The sequence below is a fragment of the Elephas maximus genome, chromosome 8 (assembly GCF_024166365.1).
Source record: "Elephas maximus indicus isolate mEleMax1 chromosome 8, mEleMax1 primary haplotype, whole genome shotgun sequence".
Classification (NCBI taxonomy): domain Eukaryota; kingdom Metazoa; phylum Chordata; class Mammalia; order Proboscidea; family Elephantidae; genus Elephas; species Elephas maximus.
The window spans coordinates 20,268,038-20,286,853 of record NC_064826.1 but is presented as its reverse complement, the minus strand read 5'-3'; the positions used below and the strand labels follow the sequence as shown (position 1 = coordinate 20,286,853).

Sequence of the window (18,816 nt, the reverse complement as noted above, 5' to 3'; positions counted from 1 at the left end):
CATTCATGGTTATTTAAGAAAGATGTCCAAATGTCTTAGAGGTACTTAGAGGTACTGATGTAAGTAGGGGTCAAATGAAAATGTTTGGAATTTACCTTAAAATATTTCAGCAAGAAGAAAGAACAGAGAAAAATAGATACATGAGAAAAATACTGTTAACTACAGAATTTGAATCAGGCTATTATGGGGATTCATTACACTAATCTCTAATTTTGTGTGTTTGAAAATATTTATAATGAAAATAAATTAAAGCATTTATTTACTTTTATTTACTTTCCAATCTCTATCTTTGTTTTTTTTTAAACAGAAGACAATATATATCTGATTACTCTCTACTTTTATGGAAAGAAGCAGACTCTACTTCACTGTTAAAGAACGACCACCTAGTCAAATACCGAGGTTACAATCTGCAAACTCGGGATACACCTTTGAACTGCAGGAAAGAAAGGAAGACCTACAAGATTCTCAAGCCACTACAGACATATCAACAAGTCCACAATGAAAATCCAAACAAACGACCCAGAAAAAATGTGTTAAAACAATTTTTTGAAACATTTTAGAAGGTAGGAAGCCTGGTACTTAATTAAAACTCCCCACTCTCAGGGAGTTGGAAAATTATTTTCTTAGAGAATGGAAATGTTTCCTTCCCTCAGAAGGGAGACAAAGGTGGGAGGTTCTAGGCCTGAATCCTTGGTATAGAGGGAGACGAGACCCCGGTCCCTGAGTTAGAAGAGGGAAGGCAAGAACTCTGTTGTTCCAGGGGCAGACTCTACCTAATCAAGTAGGCTGGCGAGGAGGAAGAGAAGAAAAACACAGGAATCACAACCTTCAGGATGACAATAGCATCTAATCTTGAGAACTTCCAAGTCACAAGCAACATATAATTTCTCCAAAAATAATATAGAAACATGCAAATACGTGGGTGGCTGTCTACAAAATTCTAATAGAAACATCTATTTTAAAAATGTCCTACCTAGAGGCTGTATGCTTCTTTGCTGAGCCACCCACAGTGCCTTGTGCAAAGCTCACACAAAGGAGGTGCTCGGTGAGTATTACCTAGCTGAATTTAAGGCTTTGTAGCAGATCTATGCAGTGTATTTGGTACTCGTGTTTCCAATGTTGTTCTCTTGGGGAATCTTTGAGATCATTACTTCCTTTTTTTGTTTTAAATGCAGTAGACCAGTTATTACTCTAACACCGGGCATACAGGCTGCAATGTCACTCAATGAAGAGAGAATAAAGCTAAATGTTTAATAACCTCCTCCCACCCCCGCCGCAGACATTCTAATCACATATGTGAATTATTCACAGCAAGCAGTGATAACTTCACAAGGAAATATTTTCCTTGGCACTCTATAGTGACATACAGTATATTACATTTGCAAATCCGTGAGAATTAATACGAAGTAGTAGTACCCATTGAGCAGATGAAGATTATGACACGGTGAACAACAGTGGACCAGCCGAAAATGATCTTTTACAGAAGTCAACACGGCTCAAAGTCACGGAGCTAAATACTGAAACTCCCAGGGCCACAATCCAGGTCAAGGGCCTTCCTTCCTAGAGACCAGCTATTCCCCCACCTTAATTTTATGACTCCAGTAATCTCAAGAAGGAGAATTTCTTAAAGCAAGTTCTTTAAAATGCAAATATGTCGTGAGCTGCCATTGAGTTGGCCTGTAGCTCATGGTGACCTCATGCACACTGGAACAAAATGCTGCCTTGTCCTGCACCATCTCCATGATTGGTTGTCGATCAGACCACTGTGTTTCATTGGCTGATTTTTAGAAGTAGATTGCCAGGCCTTTCTTCCTAGTCCATCTTGGTCTGGAAGCTCCTCTGAAACATATTCAGCATCATAGCAACATACAAGCCTCAGCTGTGCATGAAGGGCACTGGCTGGGAACCAAACTCAGGCCTCCTGCATGGAAGGCAACAATTCTACCGCTGAACCACCAACTGAACCACCAATGCCTTCAAGTTAAAATATAACTGCCTGTAACCCCAGAGGAAAGGGGCAAAGATATCACACATGCACACACAAACAACTGAGTCTGCCCCTACAAATAGGTAAGAAATCATTGCTAACTCGAATCACTGTGCCTCCCTCCTCACTCCCAGGTTCTTTTCCAGAACATGAATGAGTAACCCCTGCTGTTTCCTTTACTACTCCATGTTCATTAGGCATAAAAAAAATAAAATTAGGCATAGCAGGAGTCAAATATTGAGTGGCATAATAACACTCACCCTGATTTCATAAAAATTAAGTGGGGGAAAAAGCAATACAGGCTTAGGCCTTTTAAAAGCAATACCCATGCAAAGAAGTAAGTAACAGGTTCAAGATCACTGCCAAGACTTTATGCGGGGTGGGGGGGGGGGTGCAAAACCTCACCTATGCTTACAGATGAAACCCTGGACAGAAGAAAGCTAAAGTGCCATCCACCATGTAGAGAACTCTGTGTTCCAAAACAAATGAATATGCCTTTATTCAACTGAGCCCGGTTTCTACCACCCATTTAGAAGCCTTATGAAAGGCAGCAGCAATTACCTGTTGGAAGTTTAACAAAGGTCTAGATCAACGGTGTGAAAAAGGGAGGGAGAGATTAATCTAAAGTGATAAGGAAAATAGTCATGGCTTCTTAATTGAAATTCTGCTTCAAAACTATTTAAAAAAGGTAGTTAACAGGCAAATATTCTATTTGATAATATGTTCAAGTAGCTCTTATTAACTGCCTTTTATTTATTATCTTGGTGACCAGTTAGGACCAAAGAACTAGGGTGAAAGCTTTCAACAGAAACTGAAGGGTTGCTTTTTTAAAAAGTCCATAGCGAAAACAACAGAAGAAACAAAACTTTATATCAGAGGAAAAAAAAGGTCGCTTTTAAAGAAAACACCAGGGCTTTGAACCGGTTCTTCCCGGTTTAGTCATGGCCGAAGAAGGAAAACCAGAACAAGCCTGGATTTTTTAAATTTGGGTGAATCAGGACAATAACTGGAACAGGAAAAATTACAGGTCAAAGCCCTGCTAGAAACATAATCTTTCTCTCAGAAAACAAGGGCAGCATACACATTGCATAGCAACCAATCTCTTATTTTGAGTAGAGGTGGCCTGTTCAAAGACGGTGGCTTACTAAGGAACTTTGATTGTGTCACTCTCCATGGTCCAATCTCATGCATCAGGCTCCTGAAAGAGCTCACTACATACACCTCTTCTGAGTCTACCACTGCAGGGCTTCCACCCGAAATTTTTCCCATTCTGGTTACTGTTCTGGATCACCCACATCGTAACAATCTGGGTCTCTTCCAGTTTTACTTTGTTGGCCATGACTGAACTAGTTTGAGCTGATCTGAAGCCCTGAGAAACACCCTACTGTAAGAAAATAACCCCAGTATGATTAAATAAGCAGAAAACCCTGGAAAGTACCAAGAGGCAGAGATATGAACATGTGCAATGTGATACAGCAACAAGAGTGACCAGGGCTATTTTAAGCATCATACAAGTAAACAGGTGGCAGCGTCCAGCGAGGATGCTTTCTTGCCGCACTAGAAGACTGCGAGCTCGAGACCCATAGAGATGATTACAACATGGTAAGAAATGGGTGCTCAGGTACAATTAAGACAGTGATACGGAAGTTAGCCTCATGATTTAAAGTAAGCTGAGGTGTGAGACTTAAAAATGCATAAACACTAAGAGAATAATAACGGCCATATTGTTATGAAGTATGGAAAGGGAAAAAAAATCAAGTTTCTCAGGGAGCGCTTCTTGAATAAACAGTGAAAAAAAAATCAAAGTTCTTTAGCAAAACAGGAAAAAAATAAACCTAGATACTCACAACAGCGGGTGTATATATAGTAAGAAAATTTGGCATCGAAAAGGTGACAAAACTATTGCATTTCCATCTCTTGTGTTTTGCATCACGGGGAGAAGCAGGCCCGACTGGCTCAGGTGCCACTAAGTGAGACACAAAGACTGAGGCTGCTGCAAGCAGGGGTCAGGTGCAGTTCTGAGAGTCGCCTTTGCAAGAAAGAGAGCGCCTTTCAATCCAACTAAACTCACCTCAGCGGATCAGGTGAAGAAGTGAATTGGACCTTGTTTTACTGCCTAGAGCAGCTTCCCACCCCCTAGCCTGATAGTCCACTGCCCAGATGCTACTATTGTTGACGCCCTTTACACAGACATGTTTATACACACACATTCACAGGCTCACTTACACACAGTCACAGGTGCAAACGGTTCTGTAAACACCTTTCTCCACTATGTGGAGGACGTCTTTATCACGACATAGAGAGCTAAGCTCCCCCCAACCCCGCTTTTTAATAATACCTGTACAATGCAGAAGCACCATAATTAACTAATCCTCCATTAGTGAACAGGTAGGTAGTTGTCGGTTTTTCCCTGTTACAGTGTTAACAAGTAAACATTCCAGTACAGGTCTCTTGGTATACTTTTTCAAGTGTTATTAGCTGTCATCGATTCAGACTCACGGTGACCGAGTGTGTGCAGCGTAGAACTGCTCCACAGGGTTCTCAAGGATGTGACCTCTTGGAGGCAGATCGCCAGGCCTCTTTTCTGAGGCACCTCTGGGTGGGTTCGAACTTCCCATCTTTTGGCTAGTAGCTGATCACTTAAGCATTTGTGCCATCCAGGGTCTCCGTTACTTTTTCAAGTATCTGTCTGCAATTCTTAAAAGTAAAAACTTCTGAGTCAAGCAATTTATACCTAACGTGATATATAGTATTTAAATGCCCTTCAAAAAGAGTTGCATCTAGTTACTTTCTAACCACCATCATACTGAGCTGACTGGGCTTCCTCTTCTTCTCACCAATACTGGTATTGTTTAAAGTGAAACAAAGTTCAGCTTCAAATGCTTCTCCACTTGCCATCAGTCCAGTGCACTCCCTCTCTCCTGCTGTTCAACAGGTCGACTGTAGCCCTGCTAGAGCACCCAGTGGGAAACCAGGACTTTCACAGGGATCCACCCTGCTGGACTTCTTCCTTGCCTCTCTAACAGAACACCTGCATGTGAAGGCAGCCATCAGGTTTCATTAACAAAAAGGCACCAAGACATGAAGTACCTTTCATTAACTACCTCAAAGACAAGACATGCCAATCAAATCTCATTTAACACATGGAATAGGTTAACTCCAGAACCTGGGCAGAAAAGGAATTGAAAGCAGAAACAAAAACAGATACTTGTACAACAATGTTCATTACAGCACTATTCAGAAGAGCCAAGAGGTGGAAACAACCGAAGTGTCCACCAACTGATAAACAAAATGAGACACTTCCATATAATGGAGTTATTATTCAACTATAAAAAGGAATCAAGATCTGATGCGTGTTACAGCATGTATCATTATATGATGCATGACCTTGAAAATATCATGCTACCTGAAATAAACCAGACAGGAAAACACGATGAGTCCACTTACACGAAATAGCTACAAGAGGCAAATTTGGAGAGACAGAAAGTAGCTGAGAGGCTGTCAGGGGCTGGAGGCAGGGAGAAATGGGGAGTTATTGCCTAATGGGGACAGAGTTTCTGTTTGGGCTGACGAAAAAGTTTTGGAAGTAGACAGTGGTGAAGGTTGCACAACACTGTAAATGTAGTTAATGCCACTGAATTGTCCACTTAAAAACTGCTAAAATGGCAAATTTTGTTGTATTTTACTACAAAAAAAAAAAATTAACATCACTTTTAAAGAAATGGAAAGCACTCAACTTCAGCATTATCTACCCAATAAAATCCAAAACCGAAAAGTCCTAGAACCCATTAACCTCTCTACAATCCCACTTCACAAAATTATCCAGTTTCAGACCTGCCCCTCCCTAAAAGAATAGAGATTTCACACTAAAACTGGTAGAATTCTAGCAGTTAGGAGAGTGGGCTCATTAGTGGGAATCTCAGTTTCATCATTACTTGCCACAGGTCTTGGGCAGGTCACTTAACCTCTCTGGGCCTTGGTTTCCTCACTGTAAAAGGGAATAATAGTAACTACATCACAGGATTAAGGAAAGGCTCAGTATTTGCTATTATCATAACTACTCCAAAAACAGTATCCTCAGATTCAAAGGGTACACCTGTCAGTCTAGGGGACACCAGTGGTTCAGTGGTAGAACTCTCACCTTCCAAGTGGGAGACTGGGGTTCAACTCTGGGCCAATGTACCTCATGTGCAGCCAACCACCCATCTGCCAGTAGAGGCTTGAGTGCTGCTATGATGCTGAACAGGTTTCAGTGGCGCTTCCAGACTAAGACAGACTAGGAAAGAGGGCCTGGGTAGCTACCTCCAAAAATCAGCCGGTGAAAACCCTATGGTTCACAACGGTCCAACCTACAATCAATCATGGGGGTGGCATGGGACTGGGCAGTATTTTGTCACTGTGAATTGGGGGCCAACTCAACAACAGCTAACAACTACTATCTTAGTTTCTAACCTACCAAGCTGAAATTATGTCTCTTCAATCCTGAGAAAAGTATCCTACATAAGTAACTGCTTACCTTAGTATGCTTAAGTCCTTATTATACTCATGTTAGCAACTGCTAAAGAGAGGACTGTTAGCCTGTAAATTGCCCCAAAGATGGCATGCTGGTGCAGCCCTTTCCCAATTTTTTAAACTGCTACTTCCCCTTTCAAGGCACAAATATTAACAAGAGCTCATCCTTGCCCAGCACGTCAAGGTGCTGAGAGAGCCCTCTAAGCCTTGACATGCACTGTTGTCTTCACAACAACCCAGGAGAGAAAGGATGACAAAGACAGGCTCATACAGACAGTTAGTTGTAGAGTCAGGATCTGAACCCAGGCAGTCTGGTTCAGGTATGTGCTCTAACCATCCTGGAGACCGTGGAGGCGCTGAGGAGGGGAGCCGCACACTCAGATGTGTTTGCTTTAGGAAGATGAACTCCAGACACCGCAGATCCCACACTGCACAGGGGGACTGGGTCAGGAGAGAGGCAGGCAGCGGGACTGGGGCACAAGGACAGGTAAGAATTGACAAGCAGCAACAGGCTGAGGAGGCAGCCACATCTCACTGGGATTTCTAAGATCTGAAAGAACTTGATGACTAACTGCATGTGAGGGAGAGAGAGGACTCAAAGAGCATCTGGTGATTCCGGTCTGGCAGATGAGGTAGATGATGACACGCTATTCTAACAACAACAACAAAAAAAAAAAGGGCAGGAGGACAGGTTTGGGGGGAAGATCAGAGTAATACAGGGAATATTAAGTTTAAGGTGATGAGACACCAAGTAACTGTCCAATAGACAACACTCAGTAATACCCCTTTTCATCTAGCCCTACTCCTTTAAAAGGGAGTCTCCGGGTGGTGCAAACTGTTAAATGCTTGACTACCACCCGAGAAAGGCTGGTGGTTCAAGTTTACCCAGAGGTGCCTTGGAAGACAGGCCTGGCGGATCTGCTCCCAAAAAGTCACAACCACTGAAAACCCTACAGAGCAGTTCTACTCCACACACAGTGGGTCGCCACGAGTAGGAATTGTCTTGAAAGCAACGGACAACTCCTTTTAAAGTATTTAATAAGGGAGCCAGCGCATAAAAGGTTCTGAGGAAATGCTGAATAAATGAATAAAATACAACTTCAGATTCTTACGAGTCTAATGAATTACTGAATAACTAACATACCAAAACCAAAAACCTGTTGCCATCGAGTTGATTCCGACTCATAGCAACCCTGTAAGTCAGAGTAAAACTGCCCCATAGGGTTTCCAAAGAGCAGCTGGTGGATTCGAACTGCCAACCTTTTGATTAGCAGCCGAGCTCCTCACCACTATGCCACCAAGGCTCCAACTAACATACAAGTCCCCCAATAAAACCCCTGTCCCACTCATGAGAGTTGGAAGGTTCTATTGTATAGTGGAAGGCTCTGTAGCAGAGCAAACCTGGTTTGAGGCCCAGCCCCATCACTTTCTAGGTAAGCAGCCTAGGGCCTAGTTACACAAGTGAGGACACTCAGAAATGCAGAAACTGGGCCACATTCCAGACTACCTATATCAGAATCTGCATGCTAACAAGATCGTCCGGGATTAGTACACACACGAAAGTTTAAGACCACCAGCTAGAGGAAGTAAAATGTTCTTCTTAATCCTGCTGCTACCCTCCTTCCCCCCTTTATAAAAGTGGGGACAATCATATTCGCCCCATTGGGTAGCCAAGGATTAACAGGGATCAAATATTTACCAAGCTTCTGCCAAGAGACTGACCCTACAGTGCAGGTATTTTTTACACTATAAAGATGAAGAAATTGCCAGGTTGTGATGCTTTCCAAGGTAAGACTGTTGGTGGGAAGTAGAACTACTCCTCACTGTCTGTCTACTGTGGATTCTGCTTCCAGTTAACCCTGGTGACGCATTTGCATAGTAGTAGGTGGAAGACACAAAACAGGTTTGTAGGAAGGAAGGGAGGAATCCTTGCCCTTACAAAGAATCTAAACAAGCATTTTAAATAAGTTAAAAACTTCAATCAACATTAATTAGAAAACTGTACTCATGCAAGTTTAAAAAATGTGGTTGTGCTGATCCTGAATTGGGTTTCAGATGAGAACGTGGCACTAAATGAGTAGTATTTATTCCAACAGTTGACCTAAAATAGTTAGTAGATCAACCAGCAAAAATTAACAGTGCTAAGTAAGGCTAGGTGGAAATTCTTAGTATGATACAGAAGGCTTATCTGGCTATGTTACGGGCACCCTAGAAGATAGATGTTCAAGCAAGGAAAAGCACCTCCTATAAGAGTCTGGTCAATTGCAGGATACGTTTCACCTAAGACTGAAATCCTAGGTTTTCTTTCAGTCATTATTTGTGAATATTAACATTATGCAAAATGAACATTCAGAACACAGGTTCTAACATACAACCAAGTATTAGTTGCGAACAACCTTAGCCTATGTGAACCACTGTATTAATCACTGTACTAACAGCTGTCTAATTTTACTCATTCAGACCCACAATGACTGGCACGGTATATCTCTCTACTTTTCGCAGACACACTGGTCTTCTTTCATTTCCTAAAACACAACAAGCTCTCTCCTTCTTCAGGGCCTTTGCCATAGCTATTTCTTCTGCCTAGCCCCAACTTCCCTGTTTCTACAAATAGCTTGCTGCTTCTTATCATTTACAGTGTGTCTTAAAATGTCACTTCCTTAGAGACGGGTCTGGTCACCCGAAGAACAACCGCCTCCAAGCCCCCAATTATTCTCTACCTCACCTACTGTCTATTGCTTTATAGGTCTTACTGTAAGTTCTCCCCATTCCAACAAAATTCAAGCGCCAAGAGGTCAGAAACCTTATCTGACCTGTTCTTCATTTTATTCCTGGCACTTAGCCCAGTGCCTGGCACTCCGTCAGACAGTGGGATCCAGGAAGAAGAGAGAGCCTGCCCTCAGAAGGCTCCAGGTCTGGTGGGGAAACTGACATGGAACGATTACCAAGCATGAAGAAGTGTTATGATCAGGGTTACCCAGTGGGTGCTAAGGAAGATGCTCCTTACATAGGTGGGCCAGGAAAGAAAAGGGTGCATTTAAGGAGGTGGCAGTGCCTGCTGAGCCTGAGGTATTTGTTCATACATGGCAGTTATGATGAGGTTTTCTCCAAACACATGAAATAAGATGGCCACATATAATGACCAAAAGGAGAGGGCTGCACGCCATCTGAAAGAGAAAGCTTGGTTTCCACCATGTAGCAAGATTCAAGTGTCGTCAGATTTAATGTACTCATACGTGTAAAGAAAGGGATCTGACAAAAAGGATCAGCCCTGTAAGCACACTGAAGAATTAGACCAAGGCTGGCAGGGGCCACTGAAGCAACTGGGTGGGGAGAAGAAGCCTTTGCCCACAGACCTGAGTTTTCTGGTAACAACAGACTTCTCTCTAGTATGAGAAGATGGTATCACCTGATTACATCAGGCCATTAACATTAAACACTTGGTTCATCTCATTGCTTTTGTTCTGTTTCCTTCTCACATAGCCTTCTAGCTATGGAACAGGTGCCCAGCTATGTCTGCCTGTGGGGAGAAAACACACAGGTACACACTGAAAATTATACACTGGCATTTCAATTTTACCCTTTGGACTCATAAGCTTGGTTAATCTGAGGCCAGGGAAGAAAACCTGCTTAGAGGAAGGAAAGACACTCCCTCTCCCACCAACAAAGGAAGAGGGCAGCCTGACCTCAAACAGAGAGAAGGAAAAGCATGTAAGAGAAATGTTTGAGGTGGACCCGATAGATACAGAAGGTGAGGAAAGGGGGACAAGTCAAGGATGAGTCTAAGGTTTTGGCTTGAGTTATTTATGGATGGTAACGCCATTCAGTAAGAGAGGGAAAAAGACTTAGCAACGTTCCATTTAGAATGCGTTGAAGCTGAGGTCTCGGGAGGGCCGTAAAGAGCTGTCAGGAACGCATTTGGTCATCCAAGACTGGAGCTTAAAAAAAAAGAGGTATGAAATTCAAATTTTGGAGACACTTGTATTTGGGTGATGAAAGAGTTGAAATTACACACAAAAAAGTATGTCAACTAACAAGAGATGAGGACCAACTATGGAACCCTGAGGAACAAATGTTTAAAGGTTGCAAGAAGAGGAACCTGAGAGGAAATTTGAGGAGAAACAGAGACAGGCATCTAGAATAGTTCTGGAAGTATGTGGTAGGTTACCATTCGATGTCAGCTTTCAACAACTAAATCTACATTTTTTTTTTAAACAGGGAAAATACAAATTTTAAAATGGAAAGGAAAACAATTTGCTCATAGTGAAGTTACTGAAAAAGACACAAACGTTCTTTCAGAATACCATAATATGGCTTCCTGGGACAGGAAGGAAATCAATGATACACCCTACAGACTTCTTACCAGGACTTCAAAAAAGTAAAATAACCTGGTTGAAGGGAACAAAGAATTTTCTTTTGGGACCTAATTTAAATGTTTAATCCTTGCCAAGAGTCCGAAGTCCAAGAGGCTAAACACCCCTGGATGAATGTTCAAAGCAGAGGTAAAAGCTCCAATGTGCATTTTAATGACTAACACTGGTTTTGACCAAAATTAGTGCCCATATCCACTCTGACAAACCAGCCCTTCGGGCTGAGTGGTCCACAATGCAGCACAGCACATCCTCGCCTGAAGTGTCCCTGAATTTGTGGCTCAGAGTAGGGAAAGCCACCGAAAATTGTCATCAAGAACCATTACTAAAAGTTTTTTTTTTTTTTAGCAAAGCTAAGTGCAGTACACTTTTTGCCCTATCACATGGTCAAATTTGTAGGAGAAGACCAAACAACCCCATAAAAAACCTGGGATTTCAGTACACATTGCAAAAGTGAAGTATCAAATAAGTGGTATGATAGGTCAGATGTGGGAGTAATCGCTAAAGACTAGATTATATAAGAAAATGGGGCCTGAGCCAACTTCAAAGGAAAGGCAAGCCAGTCTGGGCAAGAAGGAACTCGAGGTAAAAGCGAGTGTTGCAGCAAGGGCACAGACCCGAGTGAAGCACAGGTGCAGGGCTGGGCTGGGACCAGCAGATCCGTTGTCTTGGAATAAGAGGCTCGTGTAGCCAGGTAGTGGTAGATGGGCCAGAGAAATAGACAAGAGGCAAGATGTACAGGGCCAGGCCAGAGTTTTGTATATAATCAGTGAAAGTTTTGTGCACCGTTGGATGATGGATACAAAGCAAGACTTCGGAAAAATTAATCTGGCGACTGCACTAAAGGGGTCATGGCAATGTTCTCCATTATGACTGTGGTGGGGTACACATTTGCCAAAACTCAGCAAGTTGTACACTTAAAATTTTTGGTTTTATTGCATATAAATTATATCTCAATAAGGCCAATCTAAAACAAAGGTTAAGGTGAAGACAGGAATGAGCTAAGTATTAAAAATACAGGCTGTAAAATTCTGAACGCTTGCTCGCTGAAGTTAATGCACCGCTGTGCTGAGCCAGGTGGTGATTCGCAGCTCTTCCCAACTTCAAGCTGACTGGCAGCACACTGGTCGTCGGAGCTCAGCCATGGCGGAGTACTCACACCCTGGGAACCCTCAAGTGCAGAGAGTGGGACGCTCAACATTCACTAGCACACCACTGTGTCATTTCCACACAAGGTCTAATACAATATGGCACTAAATGAAGAGCCCCTCGGCATTTCTTCTAACTTAAAATAAGGATACAGTTCTGAAGCACCACTTCTTAATCCTGCCATCGGTGGATGGTTACCAAAAAAGTATTAAGTTTTAAGAGTCTTAATATTTTATTAGTTTTAAAAACTAAAGTGTACCTATGAATAAGGTAAAAATCTTTGTTTTCATCTCTCAGTCAAGGTTTTCTGGCCACTGCGTGTTCGCCTGAGACTAACATCAATTGATGGTGAAAGTGCACAGAAAATTCCAGCATTCATTCCATTATAGTACAGGCTAACTGTATGGGCCTATATATATATATATTTTATTTTTTAATGGAATATGCTTTCCAAGATCAAACTAGCTGCATTTCAAAAAAGAGGGCTTCCTGGAGAAACCCTACTGTGAGAAGATAAACTTCCTCTTAACAACTTCACTTTCAAAAACTATTCACTTAAAACATTCTGCATCCCACTTTGAAATGTGGCGTCTGGGGTCTTAAATGCTAACAAGCGGACATCTAAGATGCATCAATTGGTCTCAACCCACCTGGATCAAAGGAGAATGAAGAACACCAAGGTCACACGATAACTATGAGCCCAAGAGACAGAAAGGGCCACATGACCTAGAGACTTACATCATCCTGAGACCAGAAGAACTAGATGGTGCCCGGCCACAACCGATGACTGCCCTGACAGGGAGCACAACAGAGAACCCCTGAGGGAGCAGGAGATCAGTGGGATGCAGACCCCAAATTCTCATAAAAAGACCATACTTAATGGTCTGACTGAGACTAGAGGAATCCCGGCGGTCATGGTCCCCAAACCTTCTGTTGGCCCAGGACAGGAACCATTCCCAAAGACAACTCATCAGACATGGAAGGGACTGGACAGTGGGTAGGAGAGAGATGCTGATGAAGAGTGAGCTACTTGTACCTGGTGGACACTTGAGACTGTGTTGGCATCTCCTGTCTGAAGGGGAGATAGGAGGATACAGAGGGTTAGGAACTGGCAAAATTGTCACGAAAGGAGAGACTGGAAGGGCTGACTCATTAGGGGGAGAGTAAGTGGAAGTATGGAGTAAGGTGTATATAAGTTTATATGTGACAGACTGACTTGATCTGTAAACATTCACTTAAAGCTCAATAAAAATTATTAAAAAAAAAAGGAAGAAAGAAAGAAAACCACAAGGGATAGTGCAGAATCTGAGGGCTAACAATAGCAAGGGGAGCCGTTGCCAGCCCATGTCTGAAGTGACAAGGATAGAGTTGTGACCAGAACCCAGCGAAACAGAGCAGTGTGGAAAGAACTGCCTGAAGAAAGCAGTGTCTTCTTTTCAGTCATCCTTGGATGACACTGAAGGGAAGAAGCCAAAGGAATAAAGACCCCAAGAACCACATTTTCTCTTGCCAGTCTCATGTAGTTGTTCATATTGGCTGCACCCAGCCCAAACCCAGGGAGTAAGAAAATCCAGAACATAGAATGGAGAAGAGTTTGATTTGTTTCCTCAGAGACAAATGAAGACAGCCAACATGGTATCCTCTGTCCAGTCCCAAAGTGATGTTCTTATCGTTTCCTATGTCTTTAACATAGTTATTTTGGCATTAAATGTAATGATCTTTTGTAATAAATGCAAATATATTTGTCCAATTAAAAAAAAAACTATTCATTTATAGATTTCTATTTCACATCTCTGAGGCAAAATGGTTCATTTATCATATAGATTACTAAGCAGTTATGAAGAAAAAAGAGGTTTCTTTTGTATAGGTTCTAGCTAACTACCTGCATAGGTTCTGTTTCAAAATCAGCAGAGTGTACTTCTAAATATGAAGCAAGTAATTGCTTCAAACCCTTCTAATTTAGCGGCAGAGAAACACAAATTAGCACCACCTTCCCATTTGCCAACCCACCTTTCAGGGGTCGAACCCAAGGCTCCTCCAAAGAAAGACCTCCCTGTTCCTGGGTCTCTATCTGCAAGGACAAGAAACACGGGATAGGTGAGCGGTGTGGAAAGAAGCAGAGGAGGATGTTCTCAACAGCAGGTCTGACTCCATGAGTCCTTAACTAACAGACTTGAGTTTTATTCCAAAAGTTAAGTCAGAATGTAATTTCCCATTTGTACTGAGGTGCACTACCTTCACTTCAGAATATTAACCCTCACCTACACCAGTGCAAATGCACTGAGCTGTGCACTTTCATTCCTTGAACCTCAATGCAACTGGAGCCCCTCCCTCTCAGAGGAAGGGCAATAGGAAAAACGGCCAAGAAGAACTAAGCAATAGAAGGAACAAGGAGAAAATACAGGGTGGAAAATATGACTGGAAGTGGGAAGAAGAAATATATGTGTATAAGAATCACCAGGGTATTGACATCCACCGGCCCCATTAGTAACTGGGGGAGGAGGCTGGTATCCATCAGTGGATTTTCATGAGGCACCCTACGAGCTTCTGATCTATACCCCACATTAAGAGCACTGCTCTAGGGAGGGAGTTGGCAGGCTGTGAAGGGCATACAAGGGGGCAGTTCTGAGGTCCAGGCCTATCCACTAAGCATTCTTGTACCACACACCCTGGCACAAGGATATTCCTTTTCCCTGCAACTACCTTAGGCCTCTAATTCCCCTGAAGAGTAGAGATAATAACCCTCAGAGAGAGAGAGAAAAGTGTACCTGTGGTCCTACCTCTTTGCTGATATTTACCATTCTCCCTTCATTCTTCAAAATGTCCAAGTCCTAACGTACAATGTACAGTTCTAGGAGCTGGGAACAACGGGATAAAAGACACAGGATCTGTCCTCCAAGGAGCAGCTCAGCAGCGGCGAGGGCAGGAGCCACAAGAACAGCTGATTGTAAAGTGGTAGCTGCTCTCTGGGACGGAAACAAAGGGTGCCACTAGTGCATACCGCGAGACAGGAAAAGCATTGAGCCCAACATGGAGGATGGGGTGTCAAGGAAGGCTCTGAGGAAGATGCGAAGCTTGAGATGAACAGGGAAAAATGAACGGAAATTAGCCAGGAGAGAAAGGACTTAGCACAGCAGTCAGGAAGCTGACTTTAGGAAGGCCAGCGCACTGAGGGTGGGCACAGCACTACACTGGGACCTCTAGGTAGGGAGAGGCCTCAGGTCCCTCTCTAACCAAGAGAGTTTTATACCAAGACATAAAAGTCAGGCTGTAAACCACAGACGCTGAAGAACAACAGAGGGGTTTTAAGCAGGAAGTGGCATGATCAGATATACTAAAAATAGGACCACTCTGGCAGCAAAATGAAAAGCAGACTGGAAGGAGAGAGGGACTAAACTAAATGCTGAGGGCCCTGAGAGGAGAGATCATTTCCAACAGACCAGGTAAAATGCTGAGGGTCTGAAGGAAGCAGTAATGGGAAAAGCGGAGAGAGGAGGGCAGAACAAACAGGATAAGGGAGGAGTTAGGGGACACGCTGGTTTCTTACTTGGGCAACAGATGAGTGAACCAAAAACAAGGCTACAGCCTGAGTCTGGGGAATAAAGTACTGAATTCAGTACTGGACTTGTTTTAAGGGCCTGCTGGGAACGTTCTTGGAGAGATGTTTGGAGGGCAGGAGTTACCCTAAGGTGGAATTTGGGAACCAGCTCCACTGAAGACGCAAATATAGGAGTTTACAAGAAAGGATGAGCTCACCTGTGGATGTGTTATGTGAAAAGAGGGCTGAGGATGAAGCCCAAGGGAAAACCAGGCTATAATAAACAGGCAGAGGGAGATACTGGATGAGGGTAGTGCTTTCAGATGAGACAGAAATGAGAATGTTCCTTCAGTCTGTGGGCCTGCAAACTATGGTCTCCTGTCTTATTTTGTAAACCAGATTTTATCAGAAGCCTGTCCATGTACGTGCCACCTATGGCTGCTTTCCTGCTACAAGGGAAGAGTAGAGTAGGCAAAGGTGAGCAGGGGACAAAGGCCGTATAACTCACGAAGCCTAAAATATTTACTATTTGGCCCTTTACAGATAAAGTTTGTCCACCCCTCCTTTAGCCCTTGGGCAAAGCCCATCCCTACTTCCTACCTCAGTTTCTCCACCTGAGAAGCAAAAAGAAAAAGTATAAATATGTTTTAAACACAACAAAAACTTGAAAGGCTCATAAAAGCAGTTAAACACTGAAGACATTCATCAAAATTTAAGCTCAATCCTTAATACCTGTTCAACACAACCAAGTGTATTTCCAGGTAAAGTCTAGGTCTAAAAATTATATCAAAATTTACAACATACAATTTGATGGTACAGTATTTAAATCACCAGTCAATTTATTGGTTTGCAGGTGAAAACAAAATAACGGGACTCCCAAACTTGACCTTGTATCCAGTTCGGAATGTTCCACTCACAGTCTACAAAAAGCTTTGGAATAAAAGGGATGGACACACAGCAGAGTAAGTCACCACCGTCTCCATCACCTCTGTGAGCACTTATCACGTCCAGACACCATTCAGAGTACCTAAGGTACATTTGTCTCATTCAAGCCCCACAACAACCCATGGGGAAAGTCAATCCTCTCTATTTTATTATGAGGAAACTGAGCCTTCGAGGCTACAGCCTCACCTCAGCTCTCCCGGTAGATTGGGAGTGGGTGGGAGAACCAGTAAGTATGAGGCCACAATCGAAATCCAGGTGTGACCTCGGAGCCTCTGTATTTAACCACAACCCCATGCCTTATGGTCTTACCCACACCAAGTGAGACAACATCCGTAAAAGGACAAATGGAATCTAGAAATAGCTAGGGACACGTATCTGCTTCTCTTCCTCCCGTGAATTCTGAGCAGGTCTCAGAACCCAGGCTGGTGTCACAGGCTTCAGGAGACGAAGTGTATCGGGTGCACCAAAGGCTCTGTTCGGACAGCCGGAACAACAACCAGGTACAGCACTGCTGCCAGCAGAAAATGTATTCCGCACTCCAAACAACCACCTCACAAAGGAACTTTTTAAACAACCTCCTCTACAAACTGAAGGCAACCAACGCAAGAAATAAAAAAGATCTTTAAAAATCAGATATTACAGTAACATACCCTAAGAGTTAATGTGATCCACTCAGTGGAAAGAACACAGGCTTTCCCTTCAAACTGACCCAGGTTTGAATTCTGGTTTCAAGACTAGCTGTAAGACAGTAAATTATTTATCTTCTCTGATCCTGCTCCCTGGGGGAAATAAGACCATCCTCCTTGTCACACCATTCAGGGAATTATCAGTACTAATACTGCAGTGTTTAGTGATTTGGACTCAGGTAGCCTGAGTTGATCTCCCAGCTCTGCAGCTCACTTGGCATGAGATTGGGGCCTAAGCCTCAGGTTTCTCACCTGTAAAACAGGAAAAATGGCAACAGGAGTTCCTACCTCTCCAGGTCACTCTGAGGATTAATAAGCTGTGTAAAGGGCTAAAAGCACAGTGCCTGGCGACACTGTACTCAAACGTCAGCTGTCCCACTGTTCTTATTGTGTCTGGCACATAGGAAGCAACAGATTCATCACCTCAACTTCCAGTCTGAGTCACAGGCAGCAACGATTTTCCCTGAAGTTATGAAATTAACCTTTTTAACTTTTAAAGGAGTGGTGGGATGTACAGTTTCTAGAAACATACTCCTTAGAGACAAAAACTGGTAGCGTGGCTCCATTTTACTAAACGGTGGAAAGTTTCTTCATCTGCAGCCTCGAACTTTAAAATAACAAACTGTGATATGTAGATGACACAGCTTCGCTTGCTGAAAGTTAACAGGACTTGAAGCACTTATTGATGAAGATCAAAGACTACAGCATTCAGTATAGATTACACCTCAGGATAAAGAAAACAAAAATCCTCACGACTGGACCAATAAGCAATACCGTGATAAATGGAGAAATGATTGAAGTTGTCAAGGATTTCATTTTACCTGGGTCCACAATCAATGTCCACAGAAGAACGGTCTTCAATGTACTGCACTGGGCAAACCTGCTGCAAAAGACCTCTTTAAAGTGTTAAAAAGCAAAGACATCACTTTGAGGACTAAGGTGCACCTAACCCAAGCCATGGTATTTTCAACAGCCTCATATTCACATGCAAGGGCAGGACAATGAATAAGGAAGACCAAAGAAGAATGGATGCGTATCAATTACGGTGCTGGTGAAGAATACTCAACATATAGTGGGCTGCCAGAAGAATGAACAAATCTGTCTTGGAAGAAGTACTGCCAGAATGCTTCTTAGAAGCAAGGATGGTGAGACTTCATACTTTGAACACGTTATCAGGAGGGGCCAGTCCCTGGAGAAGGACATCATGCTTGGTAAGTTAAGAGGGTCAGCAAAAGAGAGAAAGACCCTCAATGAGATGGACTGACACAGTGGCTACAACAATGAGCTCAAACACAGCAACGATTGTGAGGATGGTGTAGGACCAGCCAGTGTTTCGTTCTGTTGTACACAGGGTTGCTATGAATCGGAACTGACTTAAGGGCACCTAATAACAACAACCTGGTGCTTTCAGGCAGGCAACACCCTTAACTTCTAAACAGAACAGGGCTATTTTTCCACATATGGTTTTCAGAGCTCCAGGAAGAAACACTGAAACAGAAAGGCATCTGTTTGGAAGCAGAACTTTACCTCTTTCTAAAGCAGCCTGCTGCACCTGTGCCCAACCCAGAACCAAAGCAGAAACAACACAGGCTTGGCTCACAGTAGACAAGCCCCTAAGTCCACCTGCCT

At 43.0% G+C, this 18,816-nt stretch overlaps 1 protein-coding gene across 4 annotated transcripts in view; it reads right to left on the bottom strand.

The window, feature by feature from the left end:
* UBE2H (ubiquitin conjugating enzyme E2 H) overlaps nt 1-18,816 on the bottom strand; it is a 109,330-nt gene that overhangs the window by 62,754 nt on the left and 27,760 nt on the right. Inside the window, exons 1-2 of one of the 4 annotated variants that reach the window (XM_049894584.1) lie at nt 16,157-18,816; nt 14,029-14,089 (exon numbers count right to left, since the gene is read on the bottom strand). The exon at nt 16,157-18,816 is cut by the window's right edge and continues 27,653 nt beyond it. The exons of 2 other annotated variants lie outside the window; for them this stretch is intronic. In XM_049894584.1, coding sequence (XP_049750541.1) covers nt 14,029-14,089; nt 16,157-16,258 — 163 coding nt within the window. In that variant the 5' untranslated portion in view covers nt 16,259-18,816. Of the gene's footprint in view, nt 1-14,028; nt 14,090-14,798 lie in introns of all 4 variants that reach the window. One more of the 4 variants, XM_049894587.1, reaches the window with a different exon arrangement.